This window comes from Octopus sinensis, linkage group LG8, assembly GCF_006345805.1.
Source record: "Octopus sinensis linkage group LG8, ASM634580v1, whole genome shotgun sequence".
Classification (NCBI taxonomy): domain Eukaryota; kingdom Metazoa; phylum Mollusca; class Cephalopoda; order Octopoda; family Octopodidae; genus Octopus; species Octopus sinensis.
Genome location: NC_043004.1, coordinates 31,388,789 through 31,413,390, shown reverse-complemented (window position 1 = coordinate 31,413,390; position 24,602 = coordinate 31,388,789). Strand labels below are relative to the sequence as shown.

At 36.2% G+C, this 24,602-nt stretch overlaps 1 protein-coding gene across 4 annotated transcripts in view; it reads right to left on the bottom strand.

Annotated features, from left to right (window-relative positions):
* The window catches only part of LOC115215170 (vesicle transport protein SFT2B), a 62,920-nt gene that overhangs the window by 8,626 nt on the left and 29,692 nt on the right, over positions 1-24,602 (bottom strand). For 2 of the 4 annotated variants that reach the window (XM_029784346.2, XM_029784347.2), the window contains 5 exons: positions 22,732-22,764; positions 13,138-13,224; positions 9,513-9,598; positions 3,957-4,038; positions 133-168 (listed from right to left, as the gene is read on the bottom strand). In XM_029784346.2, coding sequence (XP_029640206.1) covers positions 133-168; positions 3,957-4,038; positions 9,513-9,598; positions 13,138-13,224; positions 22,732-22,764 — 324 coding nt within the window. The remainder of the gene's footprint in view (positions 1-132; positions 169-3,956; positions 4,039-9,512; positions 9,599-13,137; positions 13,225-22,731; positions 22,765-24,602) is intronic. The other 2 variants (XM_029784348.2, XM_029784350.2) reach the window with 1 other exon arrangement.

Here is a 24,602-nt window from a genome sequence, read left to right as displayed (position 1 = left end):
TGCACTTACAGATACACATACATATTAGGCCTAGACAGTATGTTTAGATTTCTAGCTGATTATGTAAGAAAATCTATCAACACAAGTCATTGTAAAAAGAAGACAAAACAATTTTAAAAATCTGTTACTTACAGCAAATGCTGCTACCAGAGTCAGTATAAACATTAGCTGAAAAAGAAAAGTGCTTTTGTTTTAACAATGAAAAACAAGGGAGAAGTATATTGATTTGAAGTAACCCCCCCAATATATTACCAACTCTAGCTACACAGGTAGGACAAAACTAATATGTTGATGGTAATGTATTCAGACTTTTTTTTTGCATTGAGGAACAGACCAACTTTGGTTGCAGCATTCTCAAGAGATGTTCACAAGTGTTGTGTATGACTCAGTTGATGAGCTGTGAGAGAGCAAGATCATTAGCATAGCCACGGTCAGAGAGATACAGGCTTTGCTTATGATTCATAGTAAGGGCTTTGTCATGGATAGTGTCAAGACTCCACCTAATGAAGTAATCCACCACAATCATGAAATAAAAAGGAGTTAAGGTGTCTCACAGAAGACTATTGTTGTTGGAAACTCTTTATTTGGTCTGTCTGTGCTTTGCACAAGGTTTGATGGGTTTTCATACATGATAGTAATCTCATATTGGATATTAAGTTCAAATAGGATATGTAACTTGGACCTTTAGTTGACATTAAATCCACAAATATAATCAATGCCTCTTACTGGTAGATTCTGAGCTTTTCTTTAAGGGCAAAGATTTGTGGCAGTAATCATCTGTCTTTGTAGAAGCTGTTTTGATTCCAACTGAGGTTGGGATCAATATGAGGGGCAATTCTATTAAGGATTGCTTTCCCAGTGACTTATAGTGTAGGCGAAACCACTGCCTTGAATCTAGATGCTAAATGCCTTGTTTCAGTACTTTACAGCTGGTAATACCAAGTTATGCAACACAAAACTGAAGACAATCTTTTCTTCAACCACAAAGTAGCAGATAGTCTGCCAATCCAGATTCACCCATTTACAATAGAAGAGACTAAAAAATGCCTAAAAAAAGTAAAGAAACAAGACATGACACAAAATCCAGATAACATTCCAGCCATTATTTGGAAGAGCCCACTCTTCCACAAACATCAGTTAGATTTCTGTCATGAGACTGTTAAAGGAAACAAACCAACAGCCTTCTGGCAGACTTCAATCATTCAACTTTCAAAAGGCAATTTTCACTCATCTCAGAACTATAGGGGAATTACACTCTCATCCCTAAAATCTACAACTCTATACTCCTAGTGATTTAAAGGAAATTTAGTTGCTAATTCTAGCAAGTCAAATGACTACATAGAAGCACTTTCTAAGTAGGTACTGCAGATGCTAATAAAGTTATTGACTGTCAGTGATACATTCAGTTTTTCCCCACAGGGAAAATAACTTACAAGAGCATAGGACCTTATTCAGGTGGTAGTAAAATATTATATGTCATGTACATAATGTTAGTCATTGGAACTGATGACTGATCTTTCTGCAAAGGTGTTCGTTCTTTTATTTGTTTCAGTCATCTGACTGTGGCCATGCTGGAGCACTGCCTTTAGTCGAACAAATTGACTCCAGGACTTATTCTTTGAAAGCCTACTATTTATTCTATTGGTCTCTTTTGCCAAACCGCTAAGTTATGGGGATGTAAACACACCAGCATCGGTTGTCAAGCAATGGTGGGGGGACAAACACACACACACACATGATGGGCTTCTTTCAGTTTCCATCTACCAAATCCATTCACAAGGCTTTGGTCGGCCTAAGGCTTTAGCAGAACAGACTTGTCCAAGATACCACACAGTGGAACTGAACCTGAAACCATGTGGTTCGTAAGCAAGTTACTTACCATACAGCCACTCCTGCACTTACTATTTATCGTTCGTGTACTTAATGTTACAGTCACTGGAACTGGTGACTGATCTTATAGATATTTCTGCTTTAGAAAGGGGTTAGCAAATTATCATCACCATCACCCCTGTTATAATGTCTACTTTTCCATGCTTACATGGGGGGAGGTGAGACTACATCAAGGCAGAATTTTTTTGCAACTGGATGCTGTTCCTGATGCCAACTCTCACCTGTTTCCTTGCAACATAAAATCCCACATTCTATGAAAAACGAATGACCTGGACTTGGTTGTGCAGAGGAATGCAAACAAGCAACAGCATTTGTATCATCAATGAGGTTTTCGTTTACATCAGTGTGCAAGCATGTCAAGATGAAGGGAAATACAAATTCACTCGAGCCCCGTGCTAGTAGGGTTTTAAGAGCACCATCCGAGCGTGATCGTTGCCAGAGTGGCTATCTGGCCTCCGTGCCGGTGGCACGTAAAAAACACCATTCGAGCGTGATCGTTACCAGCATCGCCTTACTGGCACCCGCGCTGGTGGCATGTGTAAAAGATTTGAGCGAGGTCATTGCCAGTGCTGCCTGACTGGCTCCGTGCCGATAGCACGTAAAAGCACCCACTACACGCTCAGAGTGGTTGGCATTAGGAAGGGCATCCAGCTGTAGAAACTCTGCCAGATCAAGATTGAAGCCTGGTGCAGCTATCTGGTTCGCCAGCCCTCAGTCATACGTCCAACCCATGCTAGCATGGAAAGCGGACGTTAAACAATGATGATGATGAACTCACTCACACAGACACACGTGACAAGCTTCATCAGTTTCCATTAAATAACTTCACACACAAGGTATTGGTCAACCTGCAGCTATTGTAGAAGATACCAGCTGACTGTGTCCACACAATGGGACCAAACGTCTAATCCTAAGCTTCTAAAGTGAGTCACACACACACATATGGGAATTGTAAAGTTTTAATGAAAACTATATGTTTCCATTAAAATATTGGAGTAAATCACAGAGAAAGAGGAACATAGAACAATTATATTTTCCTTTTCTTTTCATTTGTTTTTACACCCATTTTTTCCATGGCGTCAACAGGTTAGATGAATGTAGTGAGGCATTGTTTTGCAGTTGAATGCCCTTCCTGTCACTAACCCTTACCTGTCCTTCTTATTGTCTGTCTTTAATGGTGCAAAACTAGCAGGCTATTTGTTGACAGGGGAAATGACAATAGCACATACACGGCTCTTGTATACTTTGTTCTACGAAAACATAAGTTATATTAGAAGTGTATAATGTCATCTATTATACAAATATATATATATGTATGTATGTATGTATATATATCTATATATTATACACACACACACATATATAGGGAACGGTATCCAGTTATAGAAATCATGCTAAAGTAGACAGTAGAGCTTGGTACAGTCTTCTAACTTGCCAGCTCCTGTTAAACTATCTATGGTCAATGTTAGGAAGGGCATCCTACTGTAAAAACCTTGCCAAAACAGACAGTAGAGCTTGGCACAGTCCTCTCATTTGCCAGCTCCTCTCAATCCACCCAACCCATGTCAGCATAGAAGCCGGATGTAAAATGATGTTGATGATGACAATTCATTATATGCCAGCGCCGCCCCGTCTGGCCTCTGTGCTGGTGGCACGTAAAATGCACCATCCGATTGTGGCCGTTGCCAGCCTTGTCTGGCCCGTGTGCCGGTGGCACGCAAAAAGCACCATCCGATTGTGGCCATTTGCCAGCCTCGTCTGGCACCTGTGCCGGTGGCACGTAAAAAGCACCCACTACACTCACGGAGTAGTTGGCGTTAGGAAGGGCATCCAGCCGTAGAAACACTGCCAGATCAGACTGGGCCTGGTGCAGCCTTCTGGCTTCCCAGACCCCAGTTGAACTGTCCAACCCATGCTAGCATGGAAAACGGATGTTAAACGATGATGATGATAGCTATTTATTTGTTCCACTTTATTCACTGGAAGTAAAAACAAATGTTGTGGTTGTTGATGATGTTGTAAACGCTTCGGCAAAAAAAAAAAAAAAAAGCTTTGTTAATACTTACTAATACTACAATTGTTGCAATTATACGAGTTTTAGCAAACATCTTCTTCAGTTGATTCATTGGTCCCATCAAAAAACAAGTACTGGAAATAAACAAAAAATTATTATTAAAGAAATATTCTAAAGCAGAGAAAAATTGAGACAACATTATCCTATATATATATATATACACATAAAGTTAATCCAAACAAGAAAGCACAAAAAAACACAACAACGCGAGGACGTGGAACAAATATAGTATTATTGGACGCTCAGGAAAGAAGGAAACAAGGAGGGTTTAACGTTTCGAGCAGAGCTCTTTGTCGGAAACATAGAAGGAAAGATCCAGAGAAGGGAAGACAGAGGAAAAGAAATTGCCAACGGTACACATGAGGTCACATTGAAATTAAATTTTCTTATAAAGTAGGTTTTTAAATATACTTCACAATATATGGACTGTATTAAGAAGTGCTCATTGTGAGCTAAATCGAAGGGTAAGAGAAATATATAGAAGGAACACATCTAGGCAGCCAATACAAATTCCAAAGCATAATTTAAAGCACACAAAGAAATATACATATGAATTTATATAAATAAATGAATAAAATTACATGTAAAAGTTATAAGTGAAAACTATGCACCATGTACATTGGGTTCACATACCGAATGGAGAAGGGACAAATATAGAGATAAAAATCGAAGAAAAATTCAGAGGTAAATAAATATACAACTTTGTGGTTAAAGGATATCATCTACAGCCATTTCAGGGGTACATTAAATGTATAAATGGCATTTTAGATGTTCTATATACAAAAACATAATGTCCTCCTCAACAGGATGGTTTCCTTCATGATGAAATCCTATATGATAATAATTTGATAGGTTAATCTATCAATCTACATGATTAATTTGATAGATTACTCTATCAATTATCATGGAATTTTATTAATTTATTTACATAAATTTATATGTATATTTATTTCTTGGCGTGCTTTAAATTATGCTTTGGAATTTGTATGGGTTGCCTAGATGTGTTCCTTCTGTAATTTCTCTTATATATGTGTGTATATATGTGTGTGTGTATATATATATATACAACTTTCCGAAATTGATTCAATATAGAGATAACGAATTTTAAATATTCTAACAGTCGGCTTGCCCGACTTCAGTTCAATTTTTTCCTTGGCGAGTAGATTATATGTGGAAAATCAGCATATTGGCTTTGAAATAATTTTCTCTAGCCCTTACTTATAAGTTGTTTATAATTTTAACTGTAAAGGTATTTTAAATATGCTGCCACATTTCTTGATGGAATTCTTTTCTGCAGAGAAAAAAACTTCATCCTATATTAGTAGTATATATAAATAATCTTATAATAAAAAAACTACAAATCTGGTAAATACAGCCACCCAGGGTTTTTCTGGCTGAAATAATAATTTATTCCGCCATTTATCAAACTGAATATAAGACCGTTTGTCAGTTGTCTTTTGAGCAGATAACATAAACAAGAGATGCTTGTAAAGAAGAAAAACACAAGGGAGATAACCAATGTTACAATAATTAGATGTGAAGCAGAGGTAAACCTGGCTTACCAAGTGTCCGGTGGTCTACTTTTAAATTACGACAAGATGTATTTCTTGAAATGCGGTAATACAGAAAAAAACCTCATTCCTCAAATTTATGTATTCGTTAACATTTTCTGGACCTGTTAATGTAGGGTCTCCATATCCAAACCCTATATTAACAGGTCCAGAAAATGTTCAATGTGTTCTCTTGAAAAACTGTATCTCTTAAAAAAACTTAAAAAGCAGTCTTGTTTTCAGCTTGATAAATGCAAAATAAATTATAAATACAGCTACCCAGGGTTTCCTGTTTGAAATAATATTTGTGGTTTTTTTTTCAAAAATAAGATTATCTTTACTGTCTTAGCTGGTCAAGTGCTTTTCCACTTGTTGAAGCATTACCACATAATATATAAATATGTATATATTATATCATATACACACATATATGCACTATACAGGGTCATCGAGAAAGGTTTCCATGATTTCAAAATGAAATAACTAAGTCTGTATTAAAGGCATACTATTTATTTATATACCAAAACACAGAAAATCTTGAATTTTTCTTCCGTCACTTAGTAGGTTTTGATATGAGCTCCCTTTGATGCATGGCAAACATCTGAGCAATAGTTGACCTCCCACCAGGTGCGCTGATTTATTTCAGGATTCACGGTCGCTATCGCTGTGTGGATGCTCTCTCTTAAATGTCGCAGATCCCGGATTTTTTCTGCCTAGACAATGTTCTTCAGATAACCTCAAAAGAAAGAGTCCATAGGAGTTAGATCAGGGTGGCCACAAACAGGACCATTCCTTTCAATCCAACAACGGCCAGGGAATCTGTTATTAAGAGCTTGTCCTACATTATGGCTGTAGTGAGCTGGTGCTCTGTCTTGATGGAAAATTACACTTATTCCCTTTTCTCTTTCAATGTCTGCAACTTGAGGGAATATTTCTAGCATGTCCAAGTAACTAGCACCCGTAATCATGTTTTCTGTAAACATGAAAGGGCTGACAACACAGTCATGCAGGACTCCCCACCATACATCAACCTTTGATGAATCAAGGATATACTGGAAAATGCCTAAATAAAATTCTGTTAAGATAACTATCACCATCATTAATTTCTCTGAGCACTGTTACAGCAAATTCAATGTGTTTAGGCTTATCTGTCTCCTTAATTTTATGCCTCATTTGAATTTTGTAAGCATGCAGTCTTAGGCGCTTATGTAGCACAATTTGAATTATTATTTTAGGCATATCAAGTTCCAAACTGCATCGAGCGATGGACTTCTTAAGGACTACGCAAACATGACAATCTCAAATGCTCCACGTGTGTGGCTGGCCTGGAGATTTCTTAATGTTTACATTTTCAGTTTCTTTAAATTGGTTAAACCATCAAACAATGGTTTTGTCTGTAGGTAGATCTTGTCCATATGTATGCCGAAAACGACGTTGCACTAAAACAACTGACTTAAACTCAGCTTGCCACAATACACACTGTGCTTTCTGCTGTACAGTCACCATGATTGCCATGCAGTGATTGGCCAGAGGCTTGCTTGTGAAATAGTGATTTCAAGGACAATGCAATGGCAAATATCAAAACTCCTACAACTGTTATACAGTCCCACGTTGATGTCATACAGATCGCTTGCTTATAGCTAGTGCAATTGACAACTAAAATCACAGAAACCTTTTTTGATGATCCTATACATACACACAAATATACAGAGAGAGAGAGAGAGAACACATAGAATTTTTCACAATGTAAATCTCTATGATATGAATGTTGTTATAAATGCAAGAAGTTTAATTATATCCAGCATTCTTTAGAGGTTTATTGTTGTTGTGTGTGTAGGAGAGACAGACAATGAATGGGGAGGTATTTTCTATTCTAAACGACATGATAAAAACATTCAACACATTGTTCTAGAAATGTCCTGTTCCATTCTCCACTAAATATTTTTCTTTTCTCATCAGTCATCAGATGTTGTCCAAATGACCTCCAGCAGTCCAGTGTCAACATTTTGATTTGGTGAACAAATGAATAAAGTGTGACAGTAACTGTAATATTTCCTGCTAATATTAATAATTAACCCTACATTTACACACAATTTAAATTTTAGTTTTCCATTGTGAAAGAGAGATGAGAGAGAGAATGTGTAAATAAATATATCAGCATATGAATTTTTTTTTTTTTGCATAGACATAGCTGTGTGGTTAAAAAGTTTGTTTCCCAAGCATATGATTTCAGTTTCACTTCCAATGTATAACACTTTGGGCAAATGTATTTATTCTACAAGGGTGGGTTAAAAAGTTCATAGGCTGACTATGTAGGAGTGAGGCTGGAGTTGTGAAATCTTGCATGCAATAATTTCAACTCTTCTTATTAATAACTGCATTGTTTTTTCCAGGTAAACTGACATCTGACTGTTCAGAGAACACTTCAAAAGTAACTTAAGTGACTTCTCTTGAAAATTGACAAAATTTGGCATTGTGGTGTTATCAAATACTGCAGAATGTCATTGGAGTTTATACCCCAAGACAGTCAGGCTGACATGGTTCCTACATTAGGGGATGACACTCCAGCATTATCAACCACAAAAAGTGAGCAGCTGAATTTAAGAGGGTAATGGAGAGTCTTGAAGATGATGCAAGGTCTGAATGTCCTGCAACTGAGGAAAACATTGTTTGTGTTCATCACGTGCTGCTGGATGACAGGCGATTGACAATAAATCAAATAGCCAATGCTATTAGCATATCTTGTGACAGAGCTGAGAATATTCTGTGCAATGAACTTGGCATGATGAAGGTTTCTGCTTGGTGGGTGATACAGTTTTTACAGTAGTTTGGGTTAATGTGATAAACTATGACCATCCTTTGACACTGCAACTAGAGAGAGCTGTTACAGACAGGGCTGAAAGTGTAAGATAAACATTTTTATGCCCAGATATATTGTCATCAAGGTGCTTAGACGAAAGTGAAAGTGTGTTAGAGAAAGATGATGGTCTAAATATCCAAGTATACTAGCTCAACCGTAGATTCTGTCCAGTAAGTTTAACGTCCAAGGTACACCGACTGCTATTGGACCAATTTTCAAAACTATAAATATCAAGTAATGACAATTCACTATTGTAAGTAGTGTTGATGCTAACCCTACCCATAAACTGATTGCAGAGTTATAGTCTAGGATTATAGGAATCCTATACCCATGAGAGAGAGAGATAGAGAAAAAGGAAGAGAATTGTGAACTTTCAATAAAGATAGTATCCAAACTGCATGATAAACGCAATACTTGAATTAAAAAAAAAATTCCTCTTATTTTAGACTGATCCAAGAACTTGCTTAGAGCTTTAGTTCCATATATAGATATACTTACCTTCTGTATCATTATGTATAAAATTTTAAATTGAAACTGTTTTATGCTTCATGAATTTTGATGGATATTCTGTTAGTTTTAAAAAAGAGTATCCAGTTGTCTGATCAACTGGACTACTTATTTGTTGAATTGACATTTAAGTGATTGAGCATTCCACAGATATGTATACACAACATAATTCTCAGGTGAGATCAGTATGACACAATGTAGGACAAAGCTGAGCCTTTGAATTAGATACAATCCATCTACAGTTTCCATTTTCTAATTTAACTCAAGGTTTTAGCAAAAGACACTTGTCCAAGATCCATGCAGTGACACTGAACCTGGGACCTTAAGATTGCAAAGCAAACTTCTTAACTACTCAACCATACCTGTGTCCATTTTAGTGGGTTACTGAGTAACTAATGAAAACAGCAAAACACTGGCTTTCCTCTGAGTACTGTCATTATGACATATGAAGTGAAATGGCCCAACTTAGAAACATGTCTTTGGAACCATTTCAACTCACAGAGAATATTATCATACTGTTCCAATATAATTTCATGACAAATGAATGATAAATACTTCAATTTAAACGATAAATTTAATTCATGTGTTTTGGACATTGATAAGATGAGAATTGTAAATTTATCCAGCAAACCTTGATAGGGAAAGAATGTTTCCCAATGTATAGAAGACAGCAAATAAAACCAGTCCTTTCTTGGCTATAAACAATAAAGCTGAGCCCTAGATGAAAAAAACAAAAACAAAAAAGAAAAACATTCAACTATAAAAAATATCAAACATTCTCTTCCTTAAACATTTCTTACTATTATAATAATATATGGGGCAGTACAGGGTTGAATAAATAGTATGTCACACTTACCAGTTGAAGGATTTGTGGGTCATATCACAAACACTTAACTCTTGCTGGCCCATTCCCATGTGATAAACAGGTACCATGAGTATGTTCAGCTTATTATTTTAAGTCGAGTTTCATTGGTTTGATGCTGAGTTGAAGTTTGTTTATAGGCCAATACACAGGCTTTAGTAACCTACTTCAGGGCATTTTCACCATGAAAATCTATATCCTTTCCCTAGTGCAGTGTTTCTCAAAGTGAGATATGGTAATATTTAAGAGGATGTGTAGATTACTTCAGAATGGAACGTAAGTAACAAGTGAATGGAATAGCAATAAAGTTTTCATTAAAACTTCTTTCAAATACTTAAACTACATACTTTGTCCATTCATGGTGGAGTACACACAATCAAAGTGGAGTATGGCACAAAAATGGCTAAGAAACACCGATCTAGTTGTTTATCAGGATTTCATCTTTGACTCAATACGGATCCTTGAATGAGATGGTTTACCAGGAGTCATTTATGACTCAATATTGGTCCTTACACAAAATATCTATGACATGTTCAACAAAGTTTCCATAAGTTTAATGTAGAAAATCAGCAGGATGCCCACAAGTAGACCAAAATAATACTTCATTCTATTTTTGTACTAGAATAACTGGTCTCCATATTATACAAAACCCAAAACTCCCATCAATTCCTAATTCAGTATCTGCCCTGTTGCCAGCCAATGGGAGCAGAGAATGTTTAGAGCTTTTCTTAGTCTACTTACACGTCATTAGCAGTGTGGCTGACCCCTAATTCATTCAGCCATTATAACTCACCACCCCATGGCCCCTAATCACCTCTTTACCAGCACTATAACCCTTGGAATTCCCTCCCAGTTTATGTTTTCTTAACTTTGTACATTTTAGAGCTTTAAACATACATTAACTGTGGACTTGTTGCTCTGGCAAAAGCTATGGATACTGCCTTACCTTCTTAGATTAAATAATAACAAAAGTACCCACAAAAGATTTAATAATAAAAAAAGTATAATGTTAAAAAAACAAATAATACATGAAGCACAGAATTTAATTTTCATAAGGAAAACTGAAATGTATTGTTTAACAGTTAACAAACATGTCTGATGTGGTCTAAAATAAAAGATGAAATAGTTATAGTTTGTGATGACGCAGTCAAAAACCTCATATATATATATACTAAAGATTTGTAATGATAAAAATGATCTACCAAAGTTAACTTTTCACAGATTCGTTCAGTTTAGGACTATGAATCAATTCCTGATTGTGTGTGAAAGGGATAGGGAGAGAAAGAGAGAACCATTCGAGGCGTTACCCATGGCCCTTGTAGGTCTTCTCAGAATGGTGGGGTCATTGAAGCTGATATTTAACTTGACTTTCAGTGAATTGATGTTTGCAAAGAAAACAAAAGCAAACAAGGAAGTCCCAGAAAGGTTCAGTTTTATAAGGAAAATTCTTTGCCAAGAATTTTGTGGAGGATTTTTGAGAATGAGATATGGTAGTGCCAGCAGAAGAAAATCACTGGTATTCAACAATGTTATAAGTCATGCACATGAGCATGTAAAAAAACAAATAATGCACTTTCTCATAACTTGTGTATAGTTTGAAGATATGTGGTGATAACCAAATTATACATTGTGTTAACTATGTTTTACATTCAGACTAGTTTTTAAAATGCCTGATACAGTTTTTAGTGGTCAAACATGAGATACATGCCAAAATTATCTTAATATTTTAAAGGTTTATTTACACACAAGAATTCACTCACACACTGTTTTATAATTAGGAATTTTTTCCCTCTTCATGGTATTTTTATACACCTAAAGCATTAAAAATTCAAAAGATATATTATCCAACTCAATCAGTAGATTGGCAGAGTATCATAAATATTTATGACGTTTGTTGTTGTTGTTGTTGTTGTGGTTGAATAGCTTCAGTTGGTTCTGCTTGAATACCTCCTATGACAGAACAGTAGCTGGCAGAATGTTTAAAAACAGTCCGGTGACAACAACCTGGATAGTGCAGATTGGCAGCCTCCTTGTTTTATGAAGATTGCTATGAGTTTGTTGAATGAAATTTGGAAGTGATTTAGAGCAAATTGAAAGACTATGTAGAGATTTACTCACTGGTTTATATATATATATATAAACCTGTTGTTTAACCAGAGAAACAGATAGTTATGAGATTGCACGTGGGCCAACAGTTCAAATATTATTGCACTTGAACAACTTTAGTTGGTTACTGTCAGCAGTAAGAAATGCTCACAATTGTGTGATAAATACTTCCAGAATAAACAAATATTGAATTCTATCACGATGAGTAAAAAGTAAGCAATGTTTTGAACCATGAAGAATTTGTACCGGATTTTTGCAGAGTTTTAGAATTTTTTTGTAATTGTCTGATAATACAGATATAAACTTGCCCAAATGCATCAATAAATGAACATTGATATTATTTTCACTATTGCTACAATAATCTGAAATGGAACTGTCAAAGCGCGATATTCGAGTAATTTTGCTATTCAACTTCACAAAAGGATGTAAAGCAGCTGCAACTGCTCGAGATATCAACGAAATGTTTGATGAGGAAATGACCAGTGAGTGGTCAGCTTGAAAATGTCTGAAACAGTTTTGTAGTGGAGACCTGAGCCTTGATGTTTGTGAGCATAGTGGATGCCCATCTGTCATCGATAATGGTCAATTAAAAACTGTAATTGAGAAAGATCTATGTAAAACCACTCGAGAACTGGCAAAAGAACTTCAAGTTAACCAGAAAACTGCCTGCAACCATTTGCATGTGATCGGAAAATCAAAAAAGCTCGAGAAATCAGTATCACACAATTTGAATGAAAATCAAAAAATGTGCAGATATGAAATTTGTTTATCGCTTCTTCTCCATAACTAGACCGATCCATTTCTTGACAGTATTGTAAACTTGTGATGAAAAGTGGATTCTTTACAATAATAAAAAACGTTCTTCACAATTGTTGAACCAAAATGAAGCACTGCAAACCTTCCCTAAACCCGAGCTCTTCAAAAAGAAGGTCATGGTGACTACCTCTCGTATGCACTGACCTTCCTGCTGTAACTAAATAACACAAAGGTTTTTTAAATAAATTATGTATTTTTGTAATGAAACAGTAAGTTTTTCTAACTTTGGAACATGGTCAACAATTTTAAGAGCAGGGTTGTTAATACCAACAACCATAGTACTTGACTGGTATTGTATTTTATTGGTCATAAAAGGTTGAAAGATAAAGTTGACCTCAGCTGTGTTTGAACTGAGAATGTATATAACTTGAAGAAATATCACTAAACATTTTTTTCTGACATGTTATCACTTCTGCTGGTTTACCATAATAAAAATGATGATGATGATGATAATAATAATAACAATACTCACAAGTACAGAAAATCCAATACCCAAAAGAAAGCATATTGCAAAACCTTTAATCCTTGTCGACCAACTGAGTGTTGAGGCATCAGATATCTAGAGGAATAAATCAAATTTCTGATTATAGCAATTATTTTATGTGAACTGAACATTTGAAATTAAAAGAGAAAACAAAGCAGCACCAGTTCTGTGCTGGTAGCAAACACGAGAACACTAAATGCTTCCAGGTTATGCATGAAAATATTTCCATCATCATATATTAACCGTTTAGTATTTAAACCAACCATATCTGGCCCAAATATCCTGCCTGTTTGATGTTCAAACTGGCCAGATCCAACCTCTCACACTTACCCTGTAATGTCATTTTAAAAATAAACAATCACATATTTGAATTCTCAAAGCTATGAGGTAATACAGGGTTAATTTTATAAAATGTGAATACATTAGTAATACATTTGACAAAGTAATCTGAATGACAAAGAGTTAAATATTTACAGATCTATCCACTCATCCTTAATCCTATTTCTTTTACTTGTTTCAGTCATTTGACTGCGGCCATGCTGGAGCACTGCCTTTAGTCGAGCAAATCGACCCCAGGACTTCCTCTTTGTAAGCTTAGTACTTATTCTATCAGACTCTTTTGCCGAACTGCTAAGTTACGGAGACGTAAACACACCAGCATCAGTTGTCAAGTGATATTGGGCGGGGGAAAAACACAGACACACAAACATAAAAATGTACATATACATATATACGATGGGCTTCTTTCAGTTTCCGTCTACCAAATCCACTCACAAAGCTTTGGTCGGTCTGAGGCGATAGTAGAAGACACTTGCCCAAGGTGTCACGCAGTGGGACTGAACCCGGAACCATGAGGTTAGTAAGCAAGCTACCTATCACACAGCCACTCCTGTGCTATCTTTATTTTCTCTTATACCCACCTTCATGTACTTTGAGGTTATACCTGAACACCTCATTTCCACCATCCTTTCTCCCTTTCCAGCAGGGATGGTCACGTATCTCCTCCATAGTGAAACATCTGTTCTTTTCTCCATATTATACTTCAGCTCTCAATACCTAGTACAATACTAGTCCCTTCACTACTACATTCCAACTCAGTTGCAGGGTTGTGTCTTAAAAGTTACTCGATGAGGTCACTAGTGCCAGTGCCATGAAAAATAGCACCCAGTACATTGTGTAAATTGGTTGGCATTGAGAAGGGCATTCAGCCATACAGACTACGCCAAAGCTGACGCTGGAGCTCAACACTGTCTTCTGGCTCATTAGATCCTGTTGAACCATACAAACCACACTAGGATGGCATACAGACATTAAATAAGGATGAATATATATTAAATATTTACATTATCATTTACTTAATGTCTACCTAAGTAAAATTAAGGCCAAAATGTTATGCTTTTTATGACCATGGCCCCTGCATACAATCTGCTCCTGACAAACTTCTCCCCAACATCCCATCTTCCCAATACCTCCACCTCCCCTCTATCTTCCATACTCCTTTGTGAACCTACCTGAACACAATATGTCCATGCCAGGTCTTTTCCCCACAACATATCCTCCTAACATCCCTTGTACCCATTCACTACATTCCTCTCCCCTGCATCTCCCATTCTTCTTTCACAACCTCACCCACCCACCCACTTACCCTATCCAATCCCTTGTCTGCTTCACTATAAACACTTCTTTGTAACTTACAGTGTATGCCCCATTACATCTTCACCATCTTATCTCTCTTCTCTCTGACAGAGCCATGTATCTACCTTCTCTGCTGCAAGGTACTTATTTCTGTTACTCTATTCATACACTAACACCTAGCACACAGCTACCTCCCTCAATACTACTCCTCAGCTCAGTTGAAGGATCTTGTCTTGCAAGTTACATGGTCACCTCACTGCTGCTGGTGCCATGTTAAAACCATCCAGTCACTACCATCTGGTTGAGTCTGCTCAAACATTTTTAACTCACGCACGCCATTTATCTCTGTCCGATATTACTTGAGGGAAATCTTCAGGGAGGCATCCAATGTCTCTGGGGAGTTGATCTACATATGTTTGGACAACCTGTTCTAGTATGGTCATGCTTTGGCATCCACAGCAGTAGGTCACTTGCCAGCTCTTGTTTAGCTCACTAGCAACATCCCACAAAAAGCAAGTGCATTTTCCTTATAATGGTGGAAACAGACAGGAGATCACCATACAGCTTGGGACAAGTTCTCCAAGATATATTTAAGCCTGCTCTCAATATTCAGGTGTAAGTTCCATTTAGCTTGGATTCCAACATCAATTATGATGCTCTTATAATGCCACCAAATCTCTGTGATTACTCTGGATTATGTCTCAGAATATCACTTGACACTTGTGAAGAGAGGATTGATCAGTCAACCAGCTCAAAAAATAATGGATGTAGACTATGCTGACGAGTTAGCCTTGGCCTTTGACACAATAGCAAACGCCACTCAATTACTCCATAGCCTAGAATTAACTACACATGATGTTGGATTACTTAATTCTAGTAAAACCAAATTCATTGTTCACAATCAATAAGGATCCATCAATCAAGTTGATGATTTCATATATCTTGGTTCTGTATTAACCTCAACTGAAAAGGATATAAAAACTTGGACAGCCAAAGCATAGTCAGCCCTAAAAAAAAAAGTGGTTTTGTCTGGAAATCAACTCTGTTAGACAATCTTAAGGGGAATTTTTTCCATGCAACAGTAGAGTCAGTCCGTTTGTATGAAGCTGCAGCCTGGACGCTTACCAAAAACCATCTAGTATACTATGTAAAGTGATTGGCATTAGAAAACCATGCCAAGTCCTAGAAACCATGCCAAAGCAGTTGCTAGAGCTTGGCATGGAAGGAGATTAAATGATGATTATTGCAAAGAAAGAGACTTGGAAATGCCATTACAAAATACTGCTGAATGTAGAGAATTAATGGGAGGAGGAGAGCCTGCCAAATGTTGGCCCAATTGAGGGACCAGCTACCCGAATTGACAGTATCTTGGTAGATAAAGCAATTAAGGATATGAAGACATGGAAAGCCTCTGGCCCTTCAGGAATCACCACTGAGATGGTTAAAATATCTGCTGGTGTAGGTGACGGTTCAGTCACCTGCATTGTAAATCAGGTGATTCACAAAGGAGTCATACCTGATGACTGGTGTAGCAGCACCATAGTTAACTGCTACAAAGGTAAAGGTGACACATTAGATGGGAATGATTACAGAGGTATCAAATTGTTGGACCAAGTGAAGAAAGTCATGGAGAGGGTCATAGCCCAACTAATTAGGGGGAAAGTTAGTCTAGATGACATGCAGTTTGGTTTTGTGCCAGGGAAAAGCACCACTGATGCTATATTTCTGGTTAAGGCAGCTGCAAGAGAAATACATAGCCAAAGATAAACCTCTGTACTTAACTTTTGTTGACTTGGAGAAAGCTTTTGACAAGGTCCCTGATCCCTTTTCTGGTGGTCAATGCTGAAACTAGGGATGGCTGAGTGGCTTGTAAGAGCTGTACAAGCCATGTACAAAGATACTACCAGTAAGGTGAGAATTGGCAATGAGTACAGTGAAGGATTCAGGGTACAAGTAGAGGTTCACTAAGGATTGGCCCTAAGCCCTCTCTTGTTCATCATAGTCCTCCAGACAATGACAGAGGGGAATTTAAGACAAGCTGCCTCAGGGAGCTCCTGATGACCTTGTTCTTATAGCTGAATCACTACCAGAACTAGAGAAGTTCCCGGTATTGAAGCAAGGTCTAGAATCGAAGGGCCTTAGAGTTAACCTAGCAAAAACCAAAGTCTTAGTAAGTAGGAAGGCAGACAAATCATAAATCCTTTCAGGTAGATGTCCCTGCTCAATCTATAGAAAACATGTAGGTAGTAACTCTGTAAGATGCACCTGATGTAAGCTTTGGACACAGAAAAGGTGCATCAATATCAGAGGAAGGTTAACAAAGAAAAAAGCTGTCAGAATAAGATTAAGCTGGGCGAAGTTTAGAGAGCTCCTGCCTCTGCTGGCAACAAAGGGCCTCACTCTCAGAGTGAAGGGCAGATTGTATGATGCCTGTATGCAAACACCTATGCTACATGGCCGTGAAACATGGACTGTGACAGCCAAGGACATGCATAGGTTTGAAAAAACTGAAGCCAATATGCTTCGCTGGATGTGCAATGTCAGTGTGCATGTTTGACAGAGTGTAAGCATCTTCAGAAAAAAGGCATAAACGGCATCAGATGTGGTGTGCAAGAGAGATGGCTGCACTGATATGGTCATGTGATGTGTATGGATGAGGACAGCTGTGTAAAGAAGTGCTGATCCCTAACTGTGGAAGGAAGCTGTGGTAGAGGTACGCTCAGGAAAACAAGGGATGAGGTGGTGAAGCATGATCTCCGAACAGAGGCAATGACTGGTGACCAAGACCTTTGGTGATATACTGTGCTTGAGAAGACCTGTCAAGCCAAGTGAAATCACAGTTGTGGTTGATGCTGGTGTCGCATAACCGGCACTTGTACAGGTGGCATGTAAAAAGCTCCTTTCGAGCATTGAGACTCATGGAGGAAAAGTGGTTGAGATCCTTTTGGATGTTGGGCCACACAAAGGCAATGATCTTTGGCATTATGTTGTGCTTGAGAAGAAGACCCATCAAGCCAAATAAAATCGCAGTTGTAGCAGATAGTGGTGTCATGGAAATAGGTAAAACCACCTTTCGAGCGTTGGACCTCACAGAGGGAAGGACCAAGATCATTTGGCGTTATGCCATGCTTGAGAAGAAACTCCATCAAGCCAAGTAAAACCACAGTCATGGCAGATACCGGTGTCACACAAATGGTACCCATGCCCATGGCACGTAAAAGCACCCATTACACTCTCAAAGTGGTTGGCATTATGACGGGCATCCAGCCATAGACATCATGCCAAAACAGACTGGAGTCTGGTGCAGCCTTCCAGTTTGCCAGACCTCGTCAAACTGTCTAACCCATGCCAGTATGGACAATGGACGTTAAATGATGATGATGATGGTTACTTAACTTTTTGTAGGTGTGGGTGTGGCAGTATGGTTAAGAAGCGTGCTTAGTACCTTGGGCAAGTGTATTCTACTATAGTCCTCTACAAATGTATTGTGAGTGAATTTGGTAGATGGAAGCTGTGTGTAAGCCCATTATATATACACATCTATGTGTTTTTGCTTACCTCCACCACTGTTTGACAACTGGTACTGGTTTTACCTCCCTATAACTTAAAGGTTTGACAAGAGAAAACCAACAGAATAAATAGCAAACTTCAAAAATAAGTACTGGAGGTGATTTGTTCAACCAAACCTGTCAAGGCAATACCCTAGCATGACTGAAACAAGTAAAAGAAGATTCTAAGCTTCTCTGCCAGCCATAATAGCTTACCATCTTTCAATTTCCAATCAGCAACAATTCAAAAACTCAGAAACTTATATTTATCCTTTGAATTCATGAAAATTAGATTCCTTCATGTGAAGGTTTTTTTTTTTTTGCTAGTTAGATATATAATTAACCACAATTAGACTGTTGAAAAATATTTTAAAAAGTCTATCTTTTTCATAGTTTTGGACAAGGTGTGTGTAATGGTGTTAAAATAGTGAGTTAATGACAAACTATATCCATATTGGAGCAAAAACCTCTCCTAAGACATTGTTTTGTGTCAGCACACAAATACACATAGATCAGTCACGTAGTTAAAGTATTGATTGGATCATTAATTCACAGATCAAGACCATGAGTTCAAATATTTGTAGTATTGCATCTCTAGACAATAATTGTACATGCTTCATGTAAAATCAAGTAAGATATACAGATAGCTAACAGGTACTAGATGTTTACTGGAACAGAATTAGAAGAAAACCCCACCATTATAAGGTCCTTGCATGGACTCTTTTAGCCTTCTTTCAGTCACTGGACAGTGATCAGGTTGGAGCACTACCATCAAGGGATTCTATTTCTTAACACTAATCCTAGTATTTATTTTATTTAGTCTAGTGTTATTTAGTCATTGATTTCCCATTGAATGGCTAAGTTATCTCATGACATAAGAGAACCTGACATACTGCTGACCAAAGCTTTGTGAGTAGACTCAGTAGATGGAAACTGAAAGAAGCCTGTCAGATGTGTGTGTGTGTGTTTCCTTTGTTGCTTGACATTGTATGATAGTTGTTAACAAGCATCTCTATCACATAAGATGTCCTTCATTCCAATCTTCCATGAAAACATGCCTGTCCATGGGGAAATATCTTATTGGAGGCAGGTGATGGTTGACAACAGGTAGGGCATCCAGCTGTAGAAAATTTGCCTCAACAAATTCCAGCCAATCCAGAAAAGCAGACATTAAAATGATATGATATATACAGACATCCTGTGTCCCAACTACCATACTGTTCTTTGGTTATTAGGTTGAGAGGTAATTTATTTAAGTCTGTTTACATACCAATGTTCTATTACCAATCATTAGTTAATAATGGGATATATACAGCAGTAAAATACTGGCTCCAAGAATTCAATATGGATTTGGTTGAATTGTTGTCCTCATCATCAACATCATCACTCTCTACTTTCAATTTTAATGCAAATTTGAATAGTTTGTATTTCAGTAAATCTCTACTTGGTCTCAATCCTACATCATCTCACCTGTAAGAGCCAATATTCTCAGATCTGAATGAACCACCTTAATACTAGGTCAAAAATTTCTCTTCTCTAGTGCATACCCTTTACAATTAATTGCTTGTAATAATGATGTAGTAATCAATTTAAATTAAAAAAAAAGACTAGGACCATTATACTTTAAACACCTGATAAAATTATAATCACAATAGAGAAACATTATCTCTAGATTTGGTGAATATTAATTTCAGATGCATCAAACTCATACATCCCAACACATTCAAATCTGAAATTCTTCAGAACAAACCAAGACAACAGCTTCAAATACAATTTTACTTAAATGTAGAGTGACATAACTCCATTTATGAATCATGTGGTGCTATTCGGCTAGACAGGCTCTGACCTGCAGCATCAAAATACAATTTCCAGATTACAACTCTCTCTATCTCACCTTTCTTAGCCATATAAATATAGGCATTCAATCAATATATTCAATAAATCTGAAATAAATCAAGTGAATAAAAAGAAAAATGTTTTTACAGTTGCAAAGAAAATAAGTGAGTGAAAATATGAAAATGAAAGAAGAAAATACATATGCAGAAAGATTAATTATTGTGAGTGAAGTGAAAAACGAAACAGAAACAGAATGAAAGAAATATATTTACACAGAAATCTACCTACAATGCATGCATGCATGTATTGCATGCATACATACATACACACACACATACATATTTGTCCAACCCATGCAAGCATGGGGAAAAAGTATGTAAAATGAACAAACAAATATATATATATATAACAAAAATGAAAAGAAATGTTTTTTCAAAAGTAGTGAACAGTAAATACAACATTGAATTAATTTCATCTGGTAGGTTCAACATCTACCCTGTTCATACCCTGACTTATTCTCAATCTTTTCTCTAAATCTAAACTCATTTGTTATTCCTAAATCTCTCTTCATCAGCTTTCGTAATCTCCCCTTATCACATCACTAACCAGCAAAAACAATTACTACCTGTATCGTTATTTAAACCTTTAATATATATAATGATAATTGTGTTAGTTATGTTGATATATTTTTGTGATTACAATGATGTGACTAAGATAAATATAACATTCTGGAGCAATTTGTTGAGGTTTTCTTGCTGTCTACAGTAACATAGTAAGACTGAATGGAGTTTGGATGAATTGTAGTCTTCATAGAAGATAAACTTGGCAGTTAAGTCATTCAAGACTTCTACGCTGAATATTCATGGTAGGGAATCATTTTCCCATCTGATTCTTCAGAGACAACCAATAACAGAAATTATTATTTTTTTACCTCTCTCCCCATTCTACACTCTTCTAAAACTTATTGGTCATTCACAAATAGCTAAATATACATCTGTTATACACACAAAGAAGTCTTTAAAACATTCGAAGGTTATCCATGGTTAAGTTTTACATAATCAACCTTCTCTATTATATACACTACAAGCAAATTTCTTTTTCTCCCATTCGCCAGTTACAGGTCTTTTACTCAGAAACAATCCGACTATCTTAAAGAATCAATAAATTTTCTTTTAACTAATATTTAAAACCTTTGCTGAAATTGTATGTGTGACATAGATATTCAGCTAGATATGTGTAGCTAATTATGTGTAACAAACAAGTGCTTTCTACACATTTACTATAAAGTATTTAGAGTTTCTGATGTTTATGCAGGTTATTATATAATTAAATCTGTACCATGCTTTTATACTGGTATCTAAATGAAACTACAGTGGATTTAATCATATAATCATCAGATTTAATTTGTCATCTGGTTTAATACCACCACTTAGACATTTGGTCTCTTTAATAGGATCTACAAGAGTAAAACACTAACATCTGGTCATCAAATATTTTAAAGAGTTTACTAGGGTGTAATACCAACATCAGATCCTCAGGTGTCTTTAGCAGTGTTTACTGGTGTCTAATACTATCAATAGCTGGTCCTTGAGTATTTTAAAGGGTTTATTAGGTTCTAATTCCACCACTTGGGCCTTGTGTTTCTTTAACAGGGTCAATTTGAAGTGGTAGACTTAATCAATTACTTTGTTAAGCACAGCTGCTTTGTCCATAAGAGCCTTTAATATCGTTCACTCTATTTCAAGTATTCAGAGTGTGTCTTTAATTTGAAGTTGTAGTTTACTGTTCCTTTCCGCCAACCAACAAGTCTTGGAAGATTTGCAATAAGGGTCACAAGAGCTACCCTTCTTCCTCTCACTATTGTAAACCCTCACACACACACACACTGTTCATTAAATCATATTTAAATATTATATAAGAACTCAAAATAAATAAAATTATGGTGCTCAGCATTCATCTTAGATATGTTTAACCATCAAAAATAGATGTACATTAAGTGTGCTGTGCGAATAAGTAGCAAATACTTCAGACAGATCTCATCATCAGAGAAAATTTCTTCCCACTGCACATTAACCAATCTTGATTTATGTTTTATAATCAACTAAGTCTTATTCCAACAGACTACTACATCTCGTCTTCATAGATTCTAGAGATTATATTTAATGTTGCTATGGTGTCTTTTTGTGTGTTGCAATGGTGCCAAAACATCATTGATAAACTGTGTGCGAACACACAACAACAAAAACAAATATATAAAAAGAAAAGAAAAATAATCAATTAAAAGAGGAGTTATTCATAACCATTACTAGAATGTTGTCTGTAGTCACAGAGTATTCATCAATAAGACTGAGCAGTGTGTGAATATTCTTACTGCGTATTAATTAGCAGTAAGGTGTACATTAGCGACAAGGCTTGAGTATGCTACTGTAAAAGACTGGTGCAGAAAGAGCAGTGTTTCATACAGGGACTACATGTGATGGAGTAACAACTGTGACATTCAGGCAAACTAATTTTTTTTTTTTTTATAGGCAAGTGGAACAGCAAGAAAAAATGTTAGATATACCATAGATTTTAAAGATGAAGGAGACATCAAATCCTAGAAAAAGAAATAAAACTGACATGGAAGCATTAACACAAATGATCATGTAAGTTGATAATTACATGTAAACAAATATATAATTTAAGACAAGATATATTTAGAAACTAATTTATTTTGACAAATTAAATTCAACACAAAAAATTTTGTCGTTTATTTCAAATATAAATAAAATATAATTAACCCTTTTAATAGCACCCAGCCACAGACTGCCTCTAGTTCTATGATACAAATCCCTGTTTTAAAGGGATTTGTATCATATTAAATTAAAACTTTCCATCAAAATTCTATGTTAATTTGTTCCAAACCTCAAAGTTATTCCAATGAAATCCTCATTATTTTCAAAATTGAAGAGAAAAACAGTATACTTCAACAGAAATATGGTAATATCAGAGTTCAATAAACGCTATTGTTTTCAATGGTGATAATTATAGAGAGAAATAAATCATATTCCATTAAACAAACCAAAAACAAAATACAACATAAACTATGACAAAAATCATTATATAATTGAACAAGTCAAAAGTCTATGTGCAAGGCCAGTAGTAAACCACTCTCTAACTACTATTAATCAGACAACAGGTCTGGCTACGTGGGTAAGAAGTTTGCTTTGCAGTCATACAGTTCTAGGTTCAATCCCATTGTGCAACACCACAAGCAAATATCTTTGTCTGTAAACTTTGATTGACCAATGCCTTATGAGTGGAATTTGGTAGATGGAAGTTATACAGAAGTACACAGGATGGACCAAGTACAGTTTACTATGGTAGGAGCAGATTGAACTCTTGAGGAGGGCAAAAACAAACTATTACTGCAGCATACTACACAAGCCTTGTAGATGTTCCACAAGGACACCAGAGGTCAAAGTGACTTGATAGTCTTTACTTTAATCAACTTATTTAATGATATCTGTATTTAACTTTGTTAATGACTATAAGTTCTTTCATCTAGAAATATAGGAATCTATTGATAAAATTTAAGTTGGCGTCTTCATGTTAGGGTAGATGTAACATCTACAGCCTCACACAGCTATAAGAAACTCAAACACTCTACATAATTTATCCAATATGGAACCCTGCACCAATTTACCCACAGTACATATTATATATCATTGGCTAGTGTTGTTTCAGATCACAACTAGTGGATTATATATACACAGATGGTTAAGATTGTGAATATTTAATATTTAAGAGCTGTTTGTAAAAAATCTTCTCTAAATCTACACACACAGAATCATCAAAGGCTAACTTAAATAGATTAAAGAGAAAACCAAAAAGCAGTTACCCTCATCTATTATACAATGAACACTGCAGATAAACACTTCTAGAAATTTGTTTTTAGCTGAAAGACTAAACAAAAACATAGAAACTTTAGTTCATAGTTGAATTTTAAGGAAGTAGTTTCATTTCTGGTAGATACTTCTTTTTTGAAGGTGAATCTCAGATTCACTATGACTTCTGTTACCCAGATACACTGAGAGAAAAACATTTTATGGGAAAAAGATATACAGTCAACTGATCAATACTAGTGTATACAACTGACACTCATCTTATTGATTTTAAAAGGAAGAGAGACAAAGTCAAATCCATTTAGAATTGGAATTTGAAAGACAAACATTTAGTCTAACGTAATATCATGTCAACCAACTCAGTGTATTCATGATGAAAAATCCTTTTATGCTATGGATTCCAGAAGCTTACACACACACACACCTCAACACACACTGTTAAGCAATTAGCATAAGGAAGGGCATTCAGCCATAGAAACCAAGCCAAATCAGAATGGAAGCTAGTGCAGCTCTCTGGTCAAAATATTCAACCCATGCCAGCATGAATAAA